General features: G+C 41.7%; 1 protein-coding gene across 7 annotated transcripts in view; it reads left to right on the forward strand.

Annotated features, from left to right (window-relative positions):
* The window catches only part of FARS2 (phenylalanyl-tRNA synthetase 2, mitochondrial), a 249,532-nt gene that overhangs the window by 205,563 nt on the left and 16,128 nt on the right, over positions 1-27,841 (forward strand). Inside the window, exon 8 of one of the 7 annotated variants that reach the window (XM_056333248.1) lies at positions 7,172-7,214. The exons of the other annotated variants lie outside the window; for them this stretch is intronic. Within the exon in view, the coding sequence (XP_056189223.1) occupies positions 7,172-7,199 (28 nt within the window). The 3' untranslated portion in view covers positions 7,200-7,214. Of the gene's footprint in view, positions 1-7,171; positions 7,215-27,841 lie in introns of those variants that run through there. 7 annotated transcript variants of the gene reach the window in all.

Here is a 27,841-nt window from a genome sequence, read left to right on the forward strand (position 1 = left end):
CAAAGACATGCAGGGAATCAGTTAATTAGTCTTTACAATCTTGTGATGGGATGCTTCGCTTCAGGGCCTTGAAGTTAGACATTATAGCCTATGTCTTTGGTCAGCGAAGAGAATAGATTTCTCCTTCTCTGGGTCTAGTATCTTAAACTTGCCGTTGAGTACATGTGTTTTATTGTTCTGTGCTCTGCGGGTGCCCTGCACAATATTGTTCCCTGGAAACCTGTGAGGAAGAAAAGACATCTGTCTGATGACTGTGTAGATGTGGTGCCCTGAAAATGGGAATTGTGGTCAGTTCCTCATCTTCAGCAGACTTTTGCTATATAGCAAGAAAAATTAAACGTGTGGTGGTGTGTTTTCAGTGGCAACAAAGTTTTCAGTCTGCTGAATTAATCTGTGATGGCAAACTGATGAAGCTGGTAACCTAAAAGAAATTGAAGGGTCTTCTTGGTCCATCAGAGACATGGTACAAGTAAGAATCTTTTCATCTTGTTCGTGCTGCACATCAGATCTGGAGATAACAAAACAGAGAAAAAAAATTACACTGTTTAGTGTCTTTAGTCCCCTTTTTCCTCAAAATGTTCACCAGTAGCTGGAACATAACATTACCTAAAACTGAGATGCTTGTTTTCTCTTTTTAAACTGTGCATTTCTTCCATTCTGTCTTGTGCTGGATGAAACTCTCCTGCCGGTGCCTCCCAGGTTGGTGTAGCAGAAGTGAAGTGTCAATGAGAGGACGAAGGCCATGGTGTTATGGCCGGGATTTTCTTGCATCTTCACTCTACAAGCCCCTGGAAGGTTATGAAACACTTTGGCCGTATTTGAAGTTCTCTCTTTTGCTTTTTTGCTTAACTGTGATGTCAAGACCTTTTTTGAGAGAAGTGATGTAACAAACCATTGAAGAAAACTTGGCTTTGCTGATGTTCGTTAGAAATGTTTGCTAGCCTTAAAACTACACAAGCTTATGGGGAGTTGTGGTGCATTCTTATTAAGAAGATGTTTCATATTTTAATGGGCTGTTTCTCATGCATTTGAGGTACTGTTATGCTAGCTACTCAGTTTTATGAAGTTAAACAATAAACATTAGAAGTAAAACCTCAGGAAAATTGCCAGAGTGCAAAATAAATATGTCCCTCAGCAGATTTAATTTCCTTTCATTTTCAAATTTTTTTTCTTTTAGTTTAGTAACACATATTTTAGTATTTTGAACAAGGGAAGAGAGACTTTAATCTGAGCCTCTAGGTCTGAAGGCACAGAAAGGAGTGATCTGTTTTCTGTGGAGCTTTTTCAGTTAACCCAAGCATTTGCAGTGTGGGGCCTGTTGATGCTTCTGCACTTAAAATCTTTGTGGCTGAACCACAGTGAAGTTGAACTTGGAAGTCAACCACTAAGAAACCTGGAATGGTCCAAGTAGAACAAATAAATATTTGGTATATAAGTTTATCTTTTATGTTTTCTGAATTTACCTGCTTTTATAGACAGTACTGGCACTTTTTTGTGATTATGAAAAACTAAGTTATTTATTTAGCTGTAGTCTCGCTCTTCCATGTGCACGAATCTGAGCGATTCAGCATTTTGTTTGCGCAGCACAGGACACAGCCCAGGGGGCAGGTAGTGTCCATTAATTCCTTTTATTTTCACCTGGCCTGTGGGCATGTAATTATATTTCACGTGTTACTGTCAGAATACCTTAAGCTGCGTGATGAATGTGAGTCTATCAAAGGTGTAGAAAGGCATATTTATTTCTCAGGAAGGAGCAAGACTTCCCTTCTCCAAGGTGGAATATAAATCATGTGGGCAAGGAGGGAAGGAAGGCTCCATGTTACGGTAAGCACATTTCTAGGCAGGAAATTCTCCTGCTCTGCACAACCTTTACTTACTACTCAAACTACTAGCCCCAGGCATGAAAGGCTCAGTTTCATGGCACAGATGGCATTTCATCTGTCAGGCATCTGGGCTAATTTCGCCCTTGGACCTGTTCTACCAGAGGCCTTTGAAAAGGGTTAAGAGCAGTAGGGTTTGGGCTCTGCTGTTTAATATGTGCACTCCTCCCAGCTGCTAGTTTGCTGAAGACACGGTACCAGCATGTTTGTTTATCACTGGTGCTTTCAAAGCATAGAGCAGAGTAGGAGCGCTTGTAGTTGTGTTTTGACTGTTTTTTAAAGTTATAACGCTATATATACTTTCTATTTTAAAATGATGTTTTAAAAAATATTTAAAGAACCTTGAAAAAAGGGTTATAAGAGGTATAGTAACCTTCCCTGCAGACAGACGCATTTCTGTTCCTGGCAGAGTTGTTTAGGGGAGGGAGCAATGCAATGAACTGAGTATATAACCAGCTCTCTGTTACTTGTGGCTCTGGAGACAGAAGCACCTCAAGCAGTAGATGGTTTCTGATCACCCTGTGGGTGATGTGGACTGCAGTGCAGAGCAGAGCCAGCCCGGGTCTGCAAGGGCTTGTTAACACCCAGCGCTGCCTGAATCGGCCAAACTGGCCCTGGAAGTAGTGAAGTTGCATTCAGCAGTCTTGTTTCTGAGCAAATAAACCCATCTGGGCCTTTGCTGCTGATGTGGGGCCAGCTCTGATGTCTCGCCATCTGTGGTACAGTTAACTTGTGGCCCCACTTCTTCTTGGGGTCCTCCAACTTCAACTGTACCATCTGCTGCTCAGCTCTCGGACTGAGCAAAGCGCTAATTACCATGTCGACTTGTATGGCCTGGTTTAGGCACTTCTACAGCCCAGATCAGTTGATCTCGTGGGTCATGATCTTGTATAAGGCACAGAAGGCCTGTATTTGTCTGTGCCTTTGGGTTCTGACTTATTTTGCATCTTCAGTGGAGCTGATTTTTATTCCCTGTGGGAGAGGAGCATCCCTCTAGCCTCTGGGTCCTCAGGCTGAGACTTGTTACATAGGGTAAGTATGAAGAGGAGGATCCTGAGTGTAAGGGGGAACCCCAGCATCAGAAACTGGAAAGTGGTAGGAACAATTCCCTTGATCCACAGTTGAGGGGATCATAAGGAAAAACTACAAGCCAGCATTTCAGAAGAGTTTGAAGCGATAATGGGAGAAGCTGCCTTAGAGTTAAATTCTTCAATGCATTTGCTGCAAAATTTTTCATCCTCAGATCAAAGATGAAATATAATGAATGCTGAGTAAAGAAATCTTAGCTGTAACCAAAGCCTTTTGAGGAATAAAAGCCAATTAAAACAAACAAACAAACAAAGAGGCCTAAAATAGAAAAGCTAGTGGAGCCTGTGAACACTTCACAATTCTTTGGACTTGTTCTTGGGTTGGGTTTGTGGGGGTTTTTTCTTGCTTACTCCCCTGCATCAGGCAGTGCTTGATATCATCACCTTGTTGTCATATTTGCTTGGAGAAACAAATCTGTCGCAGCAGTTTCCTGTCAATACCCTGTCTTGAGTTAGCAGCATATGCCTAGCTCCAGCACTGTAGGATGATGTCGCTATTGCTGATAAAAAACCCACTTTTTTCATTATCTATTGAAGAATGAACTGCACACTGGCATTACCCAGATTTGGAAACCAAGTGTGCTGTCAGAGACGGCATGAATTTGAATTTGTAGCAATTCTTTGAAGTCACAGTTTCAGCCTATGTATAGTTTTTATAACTTCAGATTTCTATGGAGCATGGAAGAATTCACATTCAGAATGAGTTCTCTGATTCTGTGGTTTTTCAACCCCACTTTTAAAATTTTTTAGCATTTACATATGAACACACATACATGGCATCAGTATTCCCAATGTAACGTCGTACCTATACGTAGGAGCAACCCCACAGAGAGCTGTCAGTATCCTTGCTTTTCTCTCACATGTTGCTTCATTCTCATTAGGATTTTACATTGCTTAGTTTTATTGATGGTGTCAGAGAGGATAGTGCGAGGAGACTGGTTATATCAGAGTTGTTTTGTGATTACCACTACCAGACAGTTTGCAAAAAGGTATTCCCATAATAGGAATTTTAAATAGAACTGAATCAATCTACTGGGTTAGATGGTAGCACTGTTTGTTTGTAAGGTGATACATCCTGAGAAGAACAGATACTTAAATGAATGGAAATTACAAGGACTAAGCAAACGAGCATGTCTGCATGGCTATAGTGTGAAAATGGTGAATGTAACCTTGTGAATAGCTTCATTAGGCATTGTAACAGAGGTTAAAAATGATAGCTCTGCTTTCACGAAGATATGGATAGCAGAGATTCAGTAAATCCCAGAGCAAATAGTGCATGTGAGAGGATGGAGAACAAAGAGGATAATGTGCATTAGTCTACATATGTGAATCCACATAAATCTTTCTGGTTGTTTTATGTTTGCCAAGTCTAGATTGGAATCAATGTGGTTGCTTGCATATATATATATTTTTAATAATCACTGTCTGCATTGAACCATTCAGCTCAGTTTTGTACCATGTGGAAAATTCCTCCTGAAATAAAATGACCAGCTGCAATTTAGCTGGAAATTTAGGCTTTGTAATGTGAAAGATCAATAGTAATGTTTCCATTTGTTTTTGTTTTAAAAAGAGATGTCTTTTTAGGCCAACAAATGAGCTGAGCAGAGAATAAGTAAACTGTGCACATCAAGAGGTCTGAATCAACAGCCTCAAAAGTTTGAGGGACCACATCAAAACAGACAGGTAGCAACGAAGGAGGCTGCGTGACACACTGAAGATCAGCAGTGGACCAGTACTGTGGGAATGTGAAGGACCTTCAGCCTCTGTCAGGGAAGACAATCAGGAGACAATTCAGGAGACAATCAAAATGCTATGCTTAGCACAGCTAAGACCAGTTTTCCCCTTCCTCAGAAGACACCTCCAGGGCTCAGTTCTGAAGTAGTTCTGCTGAGCTGAAGGACCAAGAGTAGCCAAGCTGGTTCAGCATCCTTGCTGAAGACATACTGTGTCAGGATGTGAATGAGCCAAAAAGTCATAGTCCTGCTGTCAGTCTCCTGACCAAGCCATCTTTTCCTATTTCTAGAGTATGATCAATGCTTAGAAAAGTGAATTTGGGGTACGCAGCATGACCCTTTCCCTCACCCTGCAGTAGGGTGAAGGAACTTGAGCAGGTATCTGGGAGGCCATCTAAAAGTCTTTAATTTAAAGCAAGAACTAGGATGAAAGTAAAGGTTTCTTTCAAAGATGCTGTCCCCCATAATGACCAGGCCTACCAAGCTGGATGTGCAGTTCTCCCCAGCAGACAGGCAGACGGTGACTGCACCAGTGCCTTTCCAAGGAGTCTCATCCCAGGAATGCTCCCTTTTGTTTCAGCGTGTGCATGGTTGCACAAGCAATACCCCGGCTGACATGAGACCATCTTTAGCATTTAGCGGTATCTTTTAATTTATGCCAATCTTTGTGTTTTTAACACTTAACAAATGCATTTGTACAGTTTATTTTATTAGTACCCATGTTGATGGGTGACTACACATAACAGATTAATCTCTGAGAAGCAACCGAGAGCAGGGCCTCATCGTGGTAGTAGTTGTTGCAAAAAGAAAGTATGCTTGAAAAAGCTTTTTAAAGACCAAGCAGAAGAGAAGATGACAAACACTAGAATGACTTAAAGCACTCTGAGGCAGAGTGAAGCTGAGGTGAAGAGAGCACAGAGTGAAGAGCCGGGAGCCAACAAGTTCAGGGAAAGATGGTCCAGACAGAACTGTAGGAAATTTTCTGAATTTCACAAGGGCCCTGTTTTAGCAGCTTCTGCAGTAGTTTCTCTTGGATCAAGTCCTTGGCTTTGTTCTCCCTTCCCTGAAATCAATCTGGAGATAGCTTGTCGCTCTGAGTTTTCTGAGAATTCAGAATTTCTTAGAATTTACAGCTTTAGAATTTTATGCTTTCTCTTCCAACGCATTATGCTATGCACTCACTCAGCCACTTTTGCAGCTCTTTCCCCTGGCCTGGCTGTTTGCAAACAGCACTTCCCTCACCAGTGGGTTAGCCCAGACCTGATGTTGCAGTGAGTTTAGTTTGAATGTGGCGAGCACCACGGAGGTGGCACAGCTGTGGGAAGGTAAGCTGGAGTCTGTTTGTTGCGCATGGTCAGCGGTACCATCCTCTAGTGGCAGGATTGTTGGGAAAGATATGTGAAAAGATAACACAAATGTTGAAGAGGCTCCAGGAGGAGCCTGGCATTTAGCAAAATGTCTTTGCTTGCAAACTGACAAATTAATAAATGATGGAATCAAAACTGGGATCCTGCAGTGTCACTTCAGAGTTGATGGTAGGAGCAGAGCAGCACTTTAACACTTTGCCTGAAGGGAGTGAAAAAAAAAAAACCTGTTGTGAGTTAAAAGGAGAAATGTTCATCCCATAATTGCCTGGCACAAATTTCTCATTTACAATAACCTGTCAGTTGCAATTTTCAGCCTTCAGAAATAAGTGGCCTGGTGTTCAAGACTGCTAAGTACCAAAAGTTGTGCAGGTCAAGTTGTGTTGAGAACATAATCTGAAAACAAAGTAGCAAGACAAATGTTATGACTTCCATACCTTTGATTAGCGGGATGGATGTACAAACAGAAGAAAGCAATCCTCTCTCTCTTTTGAAGCCCACTCAGAGATTTTTGGAGCTGCTTTTAAAGCGCAAAATCAAATAATTTTATTACATGCGAAACAAGAGCATTTCATTTTGAAGCCTTTAAGACATGAGAAGGGCCCAGGATGCCATTTGAGGCACTGCGGTAGTTTTGAGTTTTAATGTTAACTTCTCCGTCTCAGTATGATGCTACTGACCTGTCCCACATTGTAAGGATTAATTACTTAGTTTGCACTGCCACTTGGAAGACATAAAGCACGTCTCATGTCAGTAAGGTCTGCATCAGAAGATTCAAGAAAGCACTAAGCAGTGTTTGGGGTTTGTTTTCTTTTTAAGTCATCTGGCAGCACCTTTCCAATCTACCAGCTACAGGATAAGTTTATTTTAGGCTGAAGGGAAGAGCAGACTGTTTTGAGATGTTTTCAGTTCACTCAAGCCATGTTTGCTTGCTATAGCTTTAAGTCATAAATCGATTTAGAATGTTAACAATTGCTGAAAGTTGTGAGTAAGCATTTGAAATGCTGTTTGGGTGAGTGTGTCCTTACGCCGTAAGCTCCTTCAGAAAAGATTATCCTAACAGGCAAACTTCAAATCTTTATTCTTTTTTGTGTTTCATCACGCAGAAAAACCAAACTTCTCTCAGCATTTTGAGAGGCAGTTGTGCCTCCCTGCTGATCATCTGGGAACTGCTGTTGGCTTCCAGAGACAGAGAAAAGTCAAATAAACAAGGCTGCTGAATGTTATGGGGGACTACAGAAGAGCAAAAGGGGCGTTCTAGAGATTGGCTTGAACCAAGCTCCATTGTGCTCTGAAAAAAATGAGAAGTGCAGGTTCCAAAGTTTGCAGAAAGATAAAAGAATAACCGGACTGACCTGACACCTAACAAGTTCCTGGTCCTCTGACTTGGACACATCTCTTTGTAAAATTAAAAAAAAATAATGTATTGGACAAGCAAAATGTCTCCCTAAACCTCTTTGCCAGTAACTCGTGTAGCTGATACCAGCTGTAGACTCAGAGACTGCCTTTGCTTCTTTATTGAGATGATTGACCTAAGGTCAGTGGGTAAGTTCTTTTCAGCAGTCTGTCATGTGGGTGCCGGTCTGGTCTCCTAGGTCTGAGTGGAGCAGTTTCTTTCCAGGTCACATTGCTTCCAGCAGATGAGGTATTTCAAGATAAGCTCTTTCCCATGGGGGTAGTTGATCCAATCTGTTCTTTTTTCCATCGCTTTGCTAGTCCCAGCCGTTTATATTTGTTCACTTTGGGCTCTGATGAAGTAAATTCTCTTTTGCAGTGACCTCTGCTTCAAGTGTGCAGTAAATGACCCAGTCTGTCCATATTCCACTCTACCCGTGACACAGCTTTTCAGTTCTGACTTTTTCATATTGAAGATATGCATAATACATCTTGTATAACATGTATACCATGATTTCAGACTACCCCTAAGCTCCTACTTTAGATTTTAACGTGTTCAAAAAGTAACTGTGGTGGTTGTCTGCTCTAGGCTAATGTATGGGTGTATGTGTGAAGTGTATCAGCAATTAGAACGTTCCACTGATATATCTCCAGTAACATTTTTTCTCCATTTGGGATCTTTCCAGTGAGATTTCATGACCAAATACATAGTCTTTGCCAAATACTGTTTTGTACCAACGTCAGCAGTCAAATCTAAAGAGAGAGGAGATCAGATAGAAGTGAGCTTAGGTTTTACAGTGGTATTTTATCCCTGTTGCACGTGCAAATACTCCATTCTTCTGTCCACAAGTTCTGACAGATCTCCAGTAAATCACCTGCCCTACCTACAGTGGGGGACTTTCAAATGAAGGAAGATTTTGGATCTATTTCTTTCCATTTTTTTTCCTTGAGGACATAAGTAAAGCCCCAATCTTACGTGACTACTGTTAATATGTCACAAAAGCAGATGACCCGGGACATGAATAGAGAAAAATCTAGGCAAAACAAATGTTTTAGTGTTCTTGTGCTCTTAGAAGTCACCTTTACTGCAATGGTGTGCAACACACATTTTCTGTGCCTCCAGTGCAGCAGTTGGAAGAGGTGTTGCTGTAACAGAATACAGGAAATTTTAGGAGTGGAGGGAAAGGGCAGAAAAGCAAAACTCGGGATCACATTGTTATTTCTTGTTTGCTTTTCTGAATGATGATACTGCAGATAGTCATGTATTTACCTGACTACCCACCTGTTGTGGTTTCTGTCCTACAACTTCAGTTTTGCGAGGTGCACTCAGGTTTTATTTGTTTATGTTGTGCTTGTTCATAACCCTGTTCTTTGCAGGTTTTTTACTTCTACTTCTTGAGCGACACTTCTGTCACATTTTTGGACTAATATAATAGTGGATGACATTTTTATATCCTGAAGGCTTGTAGAGAATTTTAGTGCCTGTAGAAAAAGGTGAAAATCTGGAAATGTATATTTGGATGGGGGTAAGTCATTCTACATCACTACTACTTCAGGTGTTTTGAATGCCTGTTAGAAAGTCCCCCTTTTTCCCTTCGGATGTAGCTTCTCCTCAACAGCTGTTTTAGCATAATAGAAAATGCCATTGCTAAGAGGGATCCTCTCTTCTCCTTGCCACTGAAGTGATGTGACATGATATTTAGTCAAAATAAATGCCAATGGCAAAATAAATCTTTCAGGGAAAAGTGAAACACCTTCATGAATCCAGAAAGCCGTGGCTCCACAGTGGATGGGTAGAAGGCTGGCAAAGCAGCTGTCATTGTTTCAAACATGATTTTCAGTGGGAGAGTCGAGCAGTGAGAGGGCAACACGTGTAAGTGCCTCCAGAGAAGCAGGGCATGGCCCACCATGATATCTGACAGGAGGAAGGTCTGCGGGAGGTGGGGTGCTGCTGGTACCATTTCTGTTCTCCTCTGGGGATTATTCCTTTTCATGTGTCTTTGGGACTGCCTGGATTTCTAGGTGCAAAACTGGCTGGAGCAGGTCACGAGACTTTCTCTGTCCAGGTTAATTTGGCAGACTAAGCTAGAGGGTTGCAGGCCCTGGTGTGGGTTTGTGCAGCACAAACCAGGTCCCTCAGTCAGATTGCATGCATGTGTTCATTAATAATGCTTTGAGGGAACAAGGAAACGCTAACAGACAGATGGGCAGATCTCTAAATTTTACACTGCAGAAGGAATGAGGGAGTCCTGCACAATAATCGGCCAGAGGGAATGGCAGGGTCTCCATGGCCACAAACTGCTCCACTAATTGCTACTCTTTCCTCTCAACTCTCTGTGCTGCTTTGGTGACATCACTTTTGCCAAGCCTCAGTTAACTCATCTGTAAAATAGGGCTAATCAGATTTGCCTACCTTACGGAGATTAATTTATTAAGTTTACATTGCAAAACGGTGTGAAAGCATAAAACGTTACGGAAATGTTGAGTGGTAGCCATGTTATTCTAATTTTGTTTATTGAGTCTCATCACACATAATGTCAATGCACTTCTGCAAATTATGACAGCACAAGCTAATCAAAATGTAGGCTTTAAAATGTTTTTTTATTATTATTTTGCAATAATCTTGCTAGTTTTCAAAATCAATATGAGTTGAGTAAATAAAAAAATGGCCTATCTTTTGTTAGCAGCACAGGCCATTTTAAATTCTGCTTTGGAATGTTGCTGGGAGCTTCACCTTTTTCTGCTTCCTATATTCTGATCGTCTCACAATTTTAGCCCCTCTGTTCCTTGCTCTATCTTGCTCTTCCTGTAGTTTTCTAAAGTGTTTCTGCAGCACTTAAATCCCTTTGGCCCTTGATTTTAACTTGCTGGGTGTAGTGCTTTCACTTTGAATGATTTTGGTTTGAATTTCACTCTGTTTTAGCATCCTGACTGGTAAGTATAAGCTCATTACTAAATGTTTACACGTGTAGACCCTGGGGGGAAAAAAGCCCTTCTAGTTCATCTACCAGGGGATACAGTGAGTAAGTGTACAGGACTGAAAGTTCTGCTCTTCTGTTTTCTGTTGCGAGCAAATGTCCTTTCTTAAAACCACAACTAGGGAAGGAAGCAATACTTGGCAAAGAACCTTCCATTAAGAACACTTGCTGGAAATGTCTGTACATTGCTCCTGAAAAATACACTGCATTCTTCAATTTACATTCTTCAAAATGGACAGAGAAAGAACTTTGCCAGGGGACCTAGGTGGCTTGTTCAGGAAGCTGTTGTAATATACAGAAGTCCATCACAGCCTCAGCCACCCCAAAGGCAAAGCAAAGCCTCAGATGATCCTTGAGTCCCAGAGGGAGGTTGTTCAAGAAGGAAAGATATTAAGAGTGACACAGAGGGCGTGAAGTCCACTACACAGAGAGCGCTTGTCATGGTCTTTAGTGTAGTGGCTGAATGTAAGTAGGCATTCCTGTAATCAGACCATTTTCAAGCAGAACTGTTTTGAGGTGAAAGAAAAAGTAGAGGTTGGAAAAGTAAATACGGTGCCTGTATGTGAATGATGTGTTCTCCCAGAAAACACTAGCTAGAGAGAATCACCATGTATAGTGTAGGTGTTTTCATTCTATTTCTAGAGAAAACTTGTCTTTGAAGGTGTGGGACAGGTTTTTGTGTGTCTGCAGATGCCTACGTACCAAGCAGTGTGCCAGGGACCAGGCAGTACACCATGCACTTAGCATCATCAACTTTTTCAGCCCCCAAATATCTGGCATCTCCAAAGACTGGCACACAGCAGTAACCCCAAGTGGATTGGCCTGGCCAGCAAGCACTTCTTCCAGAATCAGAGAAGCTGATCTGGCTCTTAAGCTGCTTAACTGTGGCTTATTGTGGGCCAGATTTTGATGTTAGTAAGGTCAGTTTAAACCCATAAGAACTTGGCTGATACTGGTGGGTTACTTCAGGAGGTGTTATTCCAAGTCTGGCACTTCCCCCTGAAGGTGGAGCAGACTCTTCTTTCAGCAGCGCTCTCTTGGGCTTCCTGGAATAGAAACTTCCCAGTGGCCCATAAACATATTCTCCTAATCCAGGGAGGTCCTGCAACATTGGCACTTAGTGTCTTTTCCATATAGAGGAGTGATTTCAAATTCATTTTTAATAAACTTCAGTGGTTTTCTCTCGGGATTTGTGTAGTTAAATTCTTAATAACTCATTTGTTGAGCTATTCATTCTCAGGGAGTTGAATGTTCTCCCTGTATTCCTGTGGGACCACGCCAGGCTCAGACTCTGTGTACCAACCCCACGTTGACAAAGACTTGATATCTGCCATCACATACCCATTCTGTGCAGCTTTTACTGAGTGTTTGCTTCCATGTGGGGAAGCCTTTGATTGGTCTTAGGATGGCAGTTTGGTTGAATGGGGATCCCTCCCTCCATCGGGAACTACAGAGAGGAGTAGTTTGGTTTGCTTGTCCAGGCTGTGGGGATCAAGTGGGGTTGTGATAACATCCAAAGGTGGTGTTCAAGAGCAGGTCTTCGTTGTGAGGTAACCTGTACAAATGTCAAAATGGACAGAGGGCACATGGACAAAGAGGTAGAGAGGAGGAAAGATGGGGAAACTCTAGCTGTAGGTAATAAAAAGACAAAGGAAACAGACTGGACTTTATGGAGTCCTATTGGTGATAGAAAAATATGAGGCTGGAACACTGTAGACCCATGGTGTATTAAGGACCTGGGTACCAGAGGCTCAACATCATTAATGATCTTTGTTTCTTTAGCATTTACAGCATATGGTATCAGAAGCCTTGGAAGTGCCAGATTTCCCAGCCTGGAAATTAGTTAGTGTTTTCAATGCACACAGCTTTGGCCTTGCTCCTTTTTTCCCACATCTTAATTAAAAAGCTTCTGTCAATGAGCAAATGAGCAAAATGTTGAGCCAGAGAGGTGCACCTGAAGTAACTCAGAGTGAGATTTTATTTGGCAAGCCAGAATTTTACCACTTTTAGGATTGTCTGCCATGGCAACCTCCTGATGCAGAACTTGGCTGTGCAGGTGTAAGCAGCCGGTTCAGTTAGAAAATGAGGTGTAAAGAAATCTACAGTACAAGAAGCAGGAGCCTAAGAGGAGGTCATGGTTTGGGCCTCACAGAGACCAAGCCAGACTAGGTTGATGAATCCCTGAGGAAAAGGAGAACAGACAGACTGCAGATGTTAAAACTAATAAGCAAAATGAACCGTGTACAAGGCAAGAGCGGTTTGGTTTCCTACAGCATATGCAGGTGCTGCTTTATCTGCTCTTACTATGGGAGATGCTGTGTCAGAATATCGATCTGTCAATTTTCAACATGATCTTTCAAAATGTCCTTCTAGTGGATGCTGGCCGAATTGTGATTCCTCAGGTCACAGAGGAAAAGCCACTGTATCTGGATGTGTTTCTTTCCTGAATGCCCATGGCATTTCACCGAATGCTTTTGTATGCTTGTATGACAAACTACCTCCAGCTAATAACTCGTTACACATACCTGTAAAATTAAAATCAAGTGTGTCAGTATAGTAGCTAGTACAAATTAAATTCACAGATTGAACTGACAAAAATGAAGAGGAAAAATCATTGGTTATGAGAGAATTTCAAGGAATATAAGTTAATGCATTTTTGAGACAAAGTGTCATCGGTTAGGTGAAAGTGACATGTTTTCATAAAATCCTTGTAGTATTGTAAATGTGTCTACCAGGCAAAACATTAATATTGCCAGTATTTATTACACTGAATAAAACATGGTGTTTTCAGATCATGGGGAGTCATGTAAAGCTTGTTCCCATTCACATGGGTCCACATCTCCTGGGCCTTGTGCAAAGAAGGAAACCCAAAACAGCTTAGAGCAAATTTCAGATGAAACCTAAGCACTAGAATTTTATTTATTTATTTATGATCACTAAATATTATTTGTTGATTTAAATTTAATTTATTTATAAGCCAAATTTTTATTTATGTATTTATTTTTATGATTCCCCATGTGATCATAAACACCATATTTTCTCAAAAAGTTATTTAAATATATGAAAAAGTTGCCAAGAGTTTTTGGTTTTTTTTCACTGCAGAATTCATCAAGCTGTTGCATTAGTAATAACATCCAAGCTAAGTGATTTTTCTTTTTGATGTGCTAGTTTCAAACTACTTTGGTGTAGGTAACTGAACTGTGTACCTTATTTGCTTGGAAGGAAATGATGTTGTGAAGGAATAGTTACATTTGTGATACTGAGTAAAGTTTCCCAAAGTGATTTTACCATCAGTTAAGGTCAGCAATGCTTCTGAAGTCAGCTGGATGTAGACACTTGCACATTCCTCTGGACCTCAGGCTCCTTGAAAGCAGACCCAATGTTCTTAAGCTCTCAACAGGCCTTCTGAAAATACATCCATTTTCAGTAAGTCCAAAATCATGCCCCATTATATATATTTTTTCCCAACAAACCTGTCATGTTTCATGGTCTACATAATGAAACTTGGATGCCCTGCAGAACAGCTAATGCTAGAAGGATCAGAGAGGTTTTTGAGCATTGCAGCTGCTTGTGTCCCCTAGTGTCTCCCCTGCACTGTAAAAGTTTTGAAGCATAGGTGCTTTCTTAAGCTAAAATGTACAACTGTGAAAGAAAGACTGACTGGTTCAAAACGATTGTTGCTGTTGGCAAAACCATTTGAGGCTATTTCATAAAGAAAATACAGGGTGTGAATGAACCTTTCATTGTGGTAAGTGGCACAAAGTGGTTCAGTGTGTGCGTAGTGAGCTGTAACAGCTGCTAACTTTTGCTTGAATTACGAAGAAAGCTCCAGGACAGATGTAGTGTATCTTTATAGAAGACACGTCTTCTGAAAGAAGCTAAAGTTTAGTGCTTAGAGAAGGACTCAGCATCAGACGTGAAAAATCACAGTTCCATCTATTTTTATTTCAATAACATTAGAGAGCAATGGAGAGGAAAGAAATCTACTTCTGTGTTGTGAGAGTAGCTTTGACTGATGACTAAGTGCCAGCCTGGGGAATTATAGTAGTTGTGTGTGTGACATGCTTTAGTTTTCCTGGATTTTGAAGGAACTGCAGAGTTTGACCTGCAGGTGCCAGCTTGGTCCATTTTTAAAATTTACCTGAAAAGGGCACTTAAGAGGAGGCAGCATGTGCTGTCTTCAAAAGCACCATCTGTCTTTGCTCTTACAGAAGAAGCTGAGCTATGTTGGCTACTACAAATAGCAATAAAAATTTCATAGGTAAAATGTCTGTGGGGCCAATGGAAGTCATAGTCTCTGCATTAATGAGCATCAGCCTTTCCCGTGACTCTCTCTTGCTGGTTATGGGCTCTGAGGATGCTGGGTGAGAGGCTGCAGAGCTGGTTTATTTCTCCAAGGCAACCCAGCTGCAGCTGGCCACGCTGCTGAGGGCACTGGGCTGCCAGAGCATCACTGTTTCCAATCTCACCTCTGGTATCAGCCTGTTGCAAGGCTTTGGAGGTGTCTTGGATGCCTTGATTGTCAAACCTGCTTCCATGTCTTCATATCCCCCACTGGTCTCTGTGGGGAGAGCTATAAGAACCAGTACCGTCACAACTCTGAACAATTTCATGACCTTATGGGATGAAATGTGGGCCACGGAGAACTCAGCAGCAGTTCACTGTCGACTTCAGCAAGATTGGTGTTTCACCTGTAATGTCTGTGGACAGCAGGGAGAGCGTGACAGGGGCTTTGAAAAATGAGTGTCTGAATACGTACATGCAGTGTTAGTAAGACTGATAAAAATACAAAAAAACACTGAAATCTTGTAAGCCATGAAAGCAGGGAGATGTTAAGGATGCCTCGGATATTTCAGAATAGCTAACTCATTTGCTCATGGGGGCAAATCCAATTCAATCCGCTTCTGAGTTCCTCAGGTACCTCAGCCAGGTTTACGTGAGTCGCCTTGTTCTGGCAACAGCCTAGCCACCGAAAACTGCGCTATGTGTAGGTCGGTCTACCTGTGCAGAGGTAGGGTAAATTATACTGCACCAGGCACTGTGCTGTTGCTACTGCCTGGCTTCTGCTCCAAACGTAGGTCTAATACCGCCAGCTCAGACACCTCTGCACTGCTCTGCTGTCTGTAGGGCAGATGTGCCATCTATCAGAGAGATACCTGCAAACAGTAGCTCTGGGAGGGGTAATAAAGCTTAAACGTGTTGAGTAGGAAGGAGGTTGGAGCAATATAAGCCTGTAAATTGCAGCAAGCTGCTAGGATTCCTGAAGGAAACTCAGACTGAATAAAGTGACTGTGCTGATAATGAAAATACGTAATCCCTTGTGAAATGCAGCTCCTGTGCAACCTACAAGCCCTTAAGCCTTATTTTAGAATGAGCTAAACTCATTGCGCAGGAGAGCAGTGACAACAATAAAATCTGTTGGGGATCATGGCTAAAGAGGGATAAATGCCTATCAGAAAGGAATATGTTATAGTTCTGGCGCATGCTGATGAATTTTAAATATACAGGGTAACTTTAGGAACAAATTGTTGTTAATGGCCTAGGAAGTTGGATCGCTGTAGTTTATGACTTTGACATAAAGAAGGATGCTAGATAACACCGCGAGTGCTTGTATGTGTAGGTAGTTCTGCTGATGTAGGAGGGAGTAGTCTTTTCAACTTACTGGCAGTCCTTCAGGAGAACTATTTCTCAGCTGAAGAAGTCATATATCGTATACTTTGATGTAATTTCCTATCCATTTGATTGTTCCTTCTTCTCATTAAAGGAAGTGACACATGGTTGCGTGCGGCTGTAAATATTATGATGGTGTTATATATATAGTGAGCCTGTCCCCTTTATGTGAAGGTGTGTTCATAGCTGGTCTTTGCATCTTGACAGACATAAAAGAAAAAAAAAAATCCAGGCTGCAGAAGTTGTCTGAGAAGTTAAAATGCACAAGACATGAGGATGTGTGAAATGTATTAGAACTGTTTAGGTTGGGGAGGAAACAGATAAGAGGTGACATGATAGCTGAATGTAAAATAATGGGTAGTGCAGAGAAGGCTGGCTGTATGCTCATACTTGCTGATTTGCGCATGTAACAAGAACATCCAATGCAATTAGAAGGCACCACATTCAAAACAGTTAAAAGGAAATCTTTTATGAAAAAAGTGCATAAATAATCACTGACACAAGAATCTCGAGCAAAAGAGCTCTGGTGGGTTTGTAAGAAGATTAACGTATAAATGAAATCATTCTGCTTTGGTACATACGCCAGCCATTACTGGATGAGAAAAATCTTCCTCCATTGGCTTGTTACCAGAGAAATGTTCTTTACTGGGCATGGGACTGCTTTCTCAATGAACTGGGGCTGGATGCTTGAAAGGACCAGAGGGTGGTTGATTCATCTTACAGCACTAATCCTTTGGTTACTGTAAGTTGTTTAAGGCTCAGTCCCCATATTTCACCTCTTGTTATTTGAGGTTTTTTTCTGTGGCTTAGCAAAATACTAATTTTTAACGCACTTGCAGATGACTACCTCCAGGTCAAAGAAGCACACAGTTCTTGTTTGAAGTTTAACTCGGAGGGCTAGATTTATCTTTGGGTAACTTTGCAATAATCAATAAAATTACAAGAAACACTAGCTAGGTTAAGGTTGTTCAGGAGGAAGCTATCTTTTTACTGAAGTGAAGGCTGTTGGATGAATAGCAGTTGCAGAAGTAGCAAATTACAGTGCTGGCATTTTGTATGCATGGTTAAGGTGATACAGAACCAAAGATAAATGTGATGTAGATATAGTGGAGAGTGTGAGGATACAAATTGAAGAAAACATAGCCACAGCTCCCACATTATTCTGAATTTAGAGTCTGAGCCTCAAGGCACCCCACTGCAGCAGGAAAGAATGGAATCCCTCATAAAGCCCAGTAAGGGTTTTCAAATACAGAAGCATCTGCTGTATGGAAATGAAAAGCAGAATTTGGGTTTTTTTCCAGCCTAAAATACTTTTTCACAGGAAGGTAGGCTCAATCAAATACTTGGACTTTTGACAGTACAAGACAGACATTGACAAACCAAGTCCCACAAAGGGCCACCAAGATAGGGGTCTCAAGCACATGGTACGTGAGGGGCTGGGATTGTTGAGGCTGAGGAAGGGAGCAAGCGTAAACTAGAGCAACCCCCAGCGTGTTATACTGGGGGTCCCCAGCCTCACTGTTGCAGCCGTAGACTCTTCAGTGTTACCTCCTCTCCTCAGACCTTGCTGTGGACTTGATGAGGCCAACAGGGACAGCTGCACTAAGTAATGCTGCTGCTCATGCCATCACTGGTCTCCGTGAAGGCCATTAATACAGCAGAGATTACCTGTGCCTTTTAATCCCTGTCACGTTCTGTGCTGGAGTCCTAAAAAGTATCTTCACCGCAGGGTGCTTCCCAATGAAAGGAATCTCCCACGACTAAGTCTGTTTAGAAAGCGTGTGTCTCAATAGTACCTGGAAAGGAGAAAATCTGGGTCTGTAATTTTAGACTGAAATCCTGTGCTGTCCCTTCTCTCTCAGAGCAGCATGCCATCAAGGACATGATGAGATCAGCTTTCCTTTTTTCCCTGAACGAACTGCCAGCAAAGTTGGGGCACACGATCCCCAGTGCAACAGTGACAAAGAAGTTTAGAAACATCTTCAATAACTTTTTATCCTCTCTCTGGAAGGACAGAGGTATTAATAGATCACAGAGTAGTTTCCCTCATTTGATTACAAAGATAAAATTTCTAGGTGCCTTTTTCCTCTTTTTCATTTTTCTTTCTTCTTTAAAGATGAAAGTTGAGTCTCCTGTAGGGGGGTTCCCCTTGGTCCAGCCGGAACAGGGATTGGCCACTGTTTCTGTGTTAGGATGCAAAAAGAGATTTATGGAACAAGCTCTGGCATTTTGAAGGGTCTTCCTTTTTTTCTTTTTTTTTTTTTTCTTTCTTTCTTATGTGTATTAACATGGTGTTTTTTCAGTGTCATGAAAGTGTTCAAAACAAAAGACTTTCCCCAGAGATTAAATGTTACCAATGCAGCTCAGCTTTCACTAGCATGTAAGTGTGGCTATAGAGTTTTCATAAATGTTGAGCTCATCAAAAGGACATTCTTAATATCAATAGCCATAGCAGCTGAGCGTTTAAAATGCAACCTGCAGCCTTATCTGTTTTCCTTCCTTAGTCCTTTGCTCCTTGTCAGCCTCACAGGATGGCAAACTGGCTAATCGGGAATATCATCTGTAATCTAATTCAGTAAATCCACTTGAATTGGCGCAATTGCACCTTTGCAAAGAAATGTTTCCCCTAGGTGAGTGGTATTTCTGTTTTACAAATGAAAATATTAGGGGTTTACTGCGTTAAACCATAACAAAATGAAAATTCTTAACAATTTTCCAAGTCCAGCTCTGGGTCTGATCCTGTGAGCTGATACACGCGTTCAGCTATTAGTGAACATAGAGGGAGATAAGATGATGCAAGTTGCAGATCAGATTGTTATGCAGAGTGTCCACAATGAAAGTAAAAATTCTGTGCTTGGACAAAGTAGATTCTTCCTGAATACGAATACAATTACATTTCTTCAGCTAAGTGTTTAACAAAAACATTGCAGCATGGAAAATGTTAGATAAGCTTTATCTAAATGCTAAACAATTAACGCTTCCATTGTGCAGAAGGTGTGTCCAACATATGACATAGTAAATGTCCTAAAAATATATACATTGCATTATTGGATAGTTTTTTTGTTTTATTCAACAAAAAGCATTTCAAAACCAGTGAGTAATGAATCATTTAACAACTTCATTTGTAACGTACTTAATATACTACTTTTTCTGCTTTTCCATTGAATTAGGACATTGGGTGATTTAGTGATTTCTGTTTAGGCCTAGTCAATGTCTGATAGGATTTACATCAAGGCAGCCATAAAATTAAAACAATAAATAAGTAGTCCGACAGATTCTTTCAATATTAGCTTAATTCTTGCTCCGACTTATCAAGGGTGATATTTATTATAGACCTAAAGGGCATGGAATGAAGAACTGTATGAATTAGCAGAAGAATCCAAACCAGCAGTGAAAGTCGATTTCATAGCCTGTGTGCTTCCTTGCATGGCTAAGTAGGAAGGTTATGTCATTAGAGCCAATAAAACAGCTTTGGGATGGATGGCAGGCAGAGACAAAAGCGCGCAAGTGTTGGATATCCATGTAAATATGTTGTTATTATCTACGGGCTTAAGTGGATGAGCTGGAGAGCGGGAAGCAACCACGAGTTTGTGTCTACACTTCATCTCCTGACGCGCACCGAGCCCAGCCAAACAGCAGGTGACATTCTCACATTAACTGTCAATTTTGCCTCTGTCTCCACAACCACCTGTGGAAAAGGATTCCTCGTGATCTTCTAAAAGAAGGTAAGTTCTTCATAAAGAGGGCACTGTAAAACAGCAGCCTGTTAGAGAGCTAGTGCAGGAGGGAAGCAGAAAAATGAGAAATGGAACTTACTGGCAGCTCTGTAACCCCCCACCGGGGTGGGTGGGAGGCTGGTGACTATTTGCTCGATTTAATTTCGTGTAAAGAGGGCATGACTGAGACCAGGCTCCTCTAGACACTGTGCAAGTGCAAGGCTCTGGGCTTCGCATTGCCCAAAGGTCAGACCGTAAACCCTGAACTGGGATTTTGAGTTTCACTAGTAGAGGGAAGATGGTTTAAGTCTCTCTTTGGAGTCGGATTGCTGACTAAGTTGCCACACGAGCACTTTTATTCTCCCTGGCTTTTCTCAACAGTTGTATTTGCTTTGATTTTATGTGTTTGTGGCTTGTTCAGTTAGGCACTGACAGAAGAACCACAATTCACATTGCAGGAGAACTCAGCAGGGCTGGCTCTTCAATATTTGGTTTGGTTTTTGACTTTGTCAAGGAGAGCATGGGCTCTGAAATGTCTGTGTCTCTGCCTTTCTTGCTGCTGTAGTCTAAACTGTGTCTTGTGTAACATTAAAATGTGTATTCAGTGCTGTCTTTTTCCAGCAGAGGTAGCAACCTTTGCAGAAAGGCAAGCTTTGGCAGTGCTTTGTACAACCTCCTCTTCTGGAAAAACCAATACAGAAAATCTCCAGGGCAGTTCATCAAAACAGATGTATGAGATCTTCAAGGGACACCCTTTTCCCAAAAGTAGGCCCTTCCTTTATGTGCAAGCAGACATGTTCCTGTAAGCATGTTTTCCAGAGACATACCTGACTAGCATTTCTTTCTATGCTCCATGGAATGAAGATCTGGTGCTCCATTGAGTTAGGATCAACAATTCCTGCTTTAAACATGAGCTTGGACTTGTATTGCGCTAAATGTTTTCCTTCTGGGTTTTGGGAAACACCTTATGCAACAGGCAGGTACTCGTAACAAGTCCTCTAACACCCACATTTGGCAAGTATGCATATCATTATGCATGACACCTGGAGTCATTCGGGTGTTCAGAAGTGCAGTTCGCTTACTTGTTTTGCACCTGGATATAGTGTCATAGCTGCAAAAGTCTCGCACTGAAAAAAAAAATAAAAGAAGATGTATTAGTTGTCTTTAAGCTGTTGATCCTGTAGCAGTTTTGTGCCTTTTGAGGCAGTGGATGTTTAATTCCTTATCACAAAAGATACTCCCTGCAGCACTGACACACTGTAAGGAGCAGGAAGAAAGCTGTACAGCTGTATTCTCAGTACAGCTGAAAGAAATGTCCGCAGGAGAACCAAAGCCTGGTGGACTTGCAGCTTTTGGAATCTGTCAGTCATTCCTCCACTGACAGCAAAGAAAGGCTTGCAGTATCACCTGATGTTGGATAGGGGAGGACCCCAGTCCAGGACTCCAAGCATATCCCTCTTGGATTTGCTCCCAAATTAAGACTTAAGCACATAGGGCTTCAGGGAGTGCTTCAAGTGATCTTTTTCATGCCATCCCATCCCACATCTCCCGTATCAGTTTACCTGCTTCCATCTTCAAATTTTGTGGTCTTACTCCTTTTCGTCTCAAGTGGAGTCAATGGACATGCCCTCCTACTTAGACCTTGTCTGATTTTCCTCTGCAACCTTACAGTGATTTATGTCGTGGGATAGATGGGTACGACACTTTGCTAAGTCTGCTGCTCCCTCCATATTCTGAACATTCAGCGTTAGCTTTTGGTTCTGCTTTCCATGGTAGTGCTGGGCATCTCACCAACTTCAGCAGAAGCATGGTAATAGTAAGGTGGTACTTGTTTTGTGTCAGGTGTCAAAATTTGGCACCAAGTAACCTCCCCCGTAGGGAATAGCTCTCTCTCTCTCTCTCTCTCTCTCTGTGTCTGTGTGTCTGTGTGTGGCTTTTCTTGCTTCCCACCTACCCTTCCTTTCCAAATTCCCTTCCTCGGGGAATTTCACAAATAAATTACTGATGATCTAGGCATAGAGGAGCAGACTGAAGAGTAGGGTTTAAAAATAGTTTGACGCCTGTAAAGTGGATCATTTTCACAGTTAAAGTATTTTCGCTCTTGTCTCAGAGGAATATTGAAAGTGCAAGGAAAATGTTTTTGCAACAAAAATTATTGGCAATTTTCAGCTAACAAAAGTATTGGAAGTGCTTGTGGTTGTTTTTTTTTCTTTCTGAATGCTACTTGAGTGCTGTTTTGTTAAATACAACAACATATAGTTGTGTTACAGAATATATGTACTGAATTACATACATCAGTTAAAACTGTATTTCCATCTTTCCTATTACACTTACTCTGCTTTTCAGTATAAAGGTCTACCTGAAAGTTAAATCAAGATGCATAGTTGTTTCCTCCAAATTATATCCCAATGTTTATATGGGTTCTTTGTGATCTTTTAAATAGTTATTTGGAAAATCACGGTTATCTCTTTAAAAATGTAAATGCAAGTGGAAGACATAAATAAAAAGCTTGCCTTGCTTTTAGAAAGCCTGTGCATGAGCTAGTTTGAGGACAGGGAGCAGTCTAACACTGCAGTACCTGGCATGGGCTGCAAACTTCCCCAGGAGCAGAGCAAGTTTGATGTGTGTGGGCATCCCCACGCTCTCCTGCAATCAGTTGTTTAATCATGGCTCTATTTTGTGATTCTTTGGTGGCTGTTGCATTTCTGAAAGGAAACACAAGTGAATCAGATTCTCTTGTGCAGCCAGCCAGCCAAACATCTCAAATCCCACAAGTCTCTACTACTCTCCCATCAATCTCTGCAACTGTAAGGAACAGAAGAAAAATTGCTTACAGAATGAATGTATTGCAAGGTGAACCCCCTTCAGTGTTCTTTTGTTTCTCATATGGGTTACAAGCCAGCAGTATCATTTACATTGTGATACAATTTCGTACTGAAATTAGAGGCATATGACAGATGTTTTCAGTCAGACTTAAGAAAGGCCAGGTTAAGGCTTTCAGGCATTGCTCCTGCATGGGTCCCACTGGAGACATCACATCTCACATTGGCAATTGCTTATGAGAGCCCAAAGCAGGTAGGAGCTGAGCTGGCAGGTTTTCTGGATTTGGTCCTGGAACTGCGATCTTAGGCTGTGGCAAAAACTTTTATCTTGATTAACTGTTCCTGGTCTTCACTTCTGCACTTGTGCCATCCTGTGTGTTATGACATCCAAATCAGTGAACTGAATCAGGGGACTGATCTAGCTGAAAACAAGTCCAAAAAAAAAAAAAAAAAAAAAGCAGGTGAGGAGTGTGTGCTTCGGCCGCCCAGGTATCATTTGCACAGCCGGCTGTGTGGCCACAAGGCAGGGCTGCTGCTGGCACAAGGCAGGGCTGCTGCTGGCACAGGAGCGAGCAGGGCAAGGGCTGCCTCAGCTCCTGTTGCTGTTGAAGACCTTGCTGCCTGCTCTTTCCAGAGGAAGAAACTGTGATATTTACTGTAGGAAGAGAATAATCTGTGGCTTTGCAGGATGTCTAGCGGAGAAGTCACATGGATGCCCTTTACCTTCTCCTGGAGATTGTCCTTTTCATGCAAAAATTGTTGGTTACTGCTTTTCAATTTTGCAGGTAACCTTTGCAGCCATTGCCACATCAAAGATTGCAGTTTAGACTAATCATATTTGTGTTTGCACCTCCTGCTCTCCTCACTATGATGGATGAAGGGAAACAGACTTTTTTACCTGTTAAGCTTGAGGGTGACGGATCAACTGCAAGTCCTTGTTCTGAAATCTAAAACACCCATTTGATCTGCTCAGATGTTTCATAACAGACTATTCTGTATTGATATATCTGATGAAGAAGAAAGTAAACAGATATTACTTCCAATAAATACATTGTAAAGCATTTATGCACAAAGTTTTACCCTCCTTATTTTCCAAGCTTCATAGTAGGAGTTTTTCCTTAGCATGTGTTGCCACTCCACACTGCCAGATGACCTCAGAGAAGCCACGTTGTCTCACATAAGAGTTGAGCATTCCTGCATCAGGACTACAGGTATTCACAGGCTTGGTCCTGCATACAAAATCCGGGTATGTCAAATGCTCAGATTTCATTCTTCAAGGATTTCAGAGCCTTTTATTTGGACAGGAATTTCTACTGAATTGAGCTTCTTAGGAAGGCTAAGTGAGGTGCCTGCATTTCTCTTCACATGCAAAGAGTTAAATGATTCATTGAATGACATTCAGCAAGCCCTTGTCACTCACGCTCCATATCAGCCCTGCTTTCCCTTCTGATATCCTGCCATGGTCAGAGATTTCTGATGTTTGTCAGAGACGAACATGTTAGTTTAGGCAGGCCAGGCTGCTATAAATAAAGTATTAACATGTCGTTGGAATTGATCCCATTTTTGTAGCTGAATGAATTGCCACCTCTGCTCATCTGCATGGGCTGGAAGTTTTCACATTCTTAAATATTTCTTACTGGAGCAGTTTAAGCTAATGTATTTTATTGTATTGTTGGTATGCATAGAAACACGGACACGGTTGCTTTCAGCAGTTCAGCTGATGAATGGTAACAGTAACCTCCATAGCTCAAGCATCACAGTATGTGAGTACACTTAAATTTGATTTTGGCATTGTCTGTAATTCTTGAGATGCTCTTCTTGGTTTCTAGCAGAAAACCAGCTAGTTATTTCTGTCGGTGCTTTGCTTCCTTGAGCCTGCTTTCAACCTTTTAAAACCAATCATGCCTGGTATGTACTCGTTGGAGAAAACAGAGAGAAGGCAGGTGTGCTTGTCCTGAATAGAAGGGTCAAAGCTAGTGAATGTCATGATTACTGTGTGTGCATAAATATGTTTATAACACTAGAGAGGATAAGTTTTCAGCAAGGCGCTGGTTTGGTTCACTTCCTGATTAAAATATGATTTCATCCTGGTCCATTAATTCTTTTAGTGGTAACCTTTGTAAGACACACAACACTTAAACTAGCATGTCTGTAGCCCAGTGATGCGGGGTGGGGGAGGTTTATGCCATAAGCTAAATTTAACTGTTACGATCATTTGCCATCAGAATTTCATATGGATGGGTCATTTCCATTTCAATATGGATGGGTCAAGTTCATCCAGACCAAGCTGATCTGTTGTGGTATTCTGTTAGTGATATATAATGGAGGAAAAAATGTGCCCTTTATCAAGGGTCCTTAAAAGTGTTGGGAAGTTAAAAAGAGACATATCGAAGGTGCTGTTGATGTGAAGCTGAGAGGTGCCAAGTACACACACGGCAGAGAGGTGAAATTGTGAATCCTCTCCAGGTCTGTCCTATGCTTCTGTGGTTTGCGTGGTGTTTCCAGGGGGTTACAGGTGAGGGTGACCATGAAGTTGGTACCTCTGTGCTAAAAGTATTTTTCGGGTAATTGCTACAGCTCTTTTCCTTTGAATTTCCCAAGTAACTTCACTTGGCTCCATGTACAGGATTCACAGCTCGATGCCAGCAAAAGCCAAGCCAAAACGAAAGTGGAAGGGATAAAAAGAGTGAAAAGCCAGAAAAAGAAGGCTGAGACTAGCTGCCATTAAAAAAAAAAATACAACACACAAAAAAACCCCAACAACTGCAAAACCCATGAGGGCAGTAGAGTGACCATGTGTAATGGTCACAAATGTTGCACTGCTCAAGACAGTGCTGCAGCTGGGAGTAATGCTCTGATACTTCGTGTGGTGAGTGGGCAAGGTCATCTTCAGAAGAGGTACTCATTTTCTGTGCAATGCTGTCAATGTCACCTTTGAGGAAGCTCACCGGAGAAGCTTATTTGTTAGTAAATAAGCTTCCCCCATACAGTTTGACTGCCTTTGTCCCCTTCCCACATGCTATATAGAAGCTGTTGAGACCACCTCTCCCCTTTCACAGCAGAGGGAGTGGAAAAGCTGCTGTTCCCCGTTGCTCCTTGTCCTGCTGCTCCGTGCTGGGCTGTGGGCTGATGCTACATGGGGCTGTGCAGGTACTGTGCAGGAAACCTTTGTCTCCAAGAGCCCCAGCGCTGCATCCCTGAGGATCAAGAGAGCAATTCAGCACCACTGCCTGGGAAGTGCCAACTGCTGAGATACTGAATATTCAAGCTAAATTTGGTGGCTTAATACAAGGGTGAGAAATCATAAAAAGGAGTGCTCTTTGCTGCCTCTGCCTCTCTCTCTTACAATATTTTTTAAATGGCTGAGTTGTGCCAAAAGATGTGAGTTGTCTTTGAAACAATTTTTAACTGTAAATGTGACATTTCCTCCACTAATCACACTTTCTTCAGGTGAAAGATTGTAGAGTTGTCTGACTAGCTCAGCTCTGGGTCTTTGCTTGAGTAGTTACTCCAGAATGAATTGTATCTGCGGTGGTGGTTTCATAAGTTCTTCTCTTTCTTGTCTTAAGAGCTCAATTCATTTGGCATCTCAGTTTGAATGTAAACGTATTCTAAGAGGTTGAAAGGTCAGTAATTTATATGTAGTACCCAGCATCCTTCTGACCAGTCCTCATTTTACTTTGAGTTGATGTCATAAGAGATACATTGGTGCGGAGAACATCCTGTGGGTTTTTTTTTCCCAAAGTATTAAAAATCCGTGCTAATTTCATACCTGCTAATTCTTAGTCACAGGACTTCTTTAATTAAAAGGTAAATGACAAAATACTGTTAGTGTGGGTGGTATGTAATTGCAGCTAATTACTTTTTTATTACTAATTTCTTATTCTTGAAAATCCATGTACATGTATGCTCATCTCCGTCTCCTTCTCTAACCAAAAGCAAACCACTCAGTGCCTCTAGCCATATGGATTTCGTATGCCATGCAGAGCAACCCAGTCTTATATGGTAATGACTCAACAACTTACTGAATCCAGTTAGCAGCTTTATAGATCATTACTCAAAGTATCTCATAGTTAAGTTTCATAACAGTCCCACTTAGACTCTCTCACAATCTCCATGTAATTATTCATTAAAGGCAACCATGCCTTCTATCGGCAAAGGAGTGATTCACTGTTAGTATTTCTTCCTCTCGATCCCCACGCCCTACTTCTATCCAGCCTTGCTTCTTAACATCCAAAAGCCAATCAGTCAGCTTACAATACTGCACAATACAGGGGAGTAGTTAAAGACAATGGTCTTGAACAGATTCATCTTTAATGGCAGTAACCTCTTAAGCGTTGCTGCTGTATTTGATGAAATACTGAAAGAGCAAGCTTACAAGCACAGGTCTCTCTTCCCAGGATCTGCATTATGTTTGCCAGAAGGGAGAACTTCACTTGCATAGACTGAAGTTTCTGCTAGAGCAGAGGCCCTGTGGAGGAACTTACACACATATGGTCTGCTCAGACCACTGACCTCAGGCTCAACTGGTGGCAAAACAGTTTGCACTGTTGCAAGATTCAGCTGTCACAGCTGTTTTTGCTTACCTCTTCTCATGCTCTCCTGAATGCATTCATTCATTTCCTAACTAAACTGGTGTATTATCATTTTTAAGAGCAGATCCAACTGGCTGCTTCTGCTGATCAGTTTTAAAAACATTGCTACCTGTGGACTTGTCCTGTATGTTTTTAAAATGTCAGCTGAATCCTCAGCTGGCAGAAAGAGATGTCATCCCATTGCCTTCAGTTGATCAGGAGATTGGACTCAGCAGCATTTGGGGACAGCCAGATGGGTTTTTTCCTCTTCCTTATATCTGAGTCTCATTTTGAACATGATGTATAACATATTTTTACATGAACTTGGGGGGAAAAAAAAGGAGGATGTGCTTTAGTGCTTATGTGGATTCAGTGAATTACCAGCTTGTGATTTTAGCCCCTGGTTCCACATGGATTTTTCCTGGCAATGTAAGTCTTGGTTTGTGCTGTTCTCACCTCCGCACTGTGCTGGCACAGTGACTGGTGCGGCCATTCAGTGAACCAGATTGGGAATCTAAGGTCTTTTTTCTTTTTCTACCTGGTCATTTTTCAACCACGTCAGCTCGCTAGTGTGGTTCATCACACATGCAGGCACTCAGGCAGATGTGCTGGGTTAGTACA

This window comes from Falco biarmicus, chromosome 3 (assembly GCF_023638135.1).
Source record: "Falco biarmicus isolate bFalBia1 chromosome 3, bFalBia1.pri, whole genome shotgun sequence".
Classification (NCBI taxonomy): Eukaryota; Metazoa; Chordata; class Aves; order Falconiformes; family Falconidae; genus Falco; species Falco biarmicus.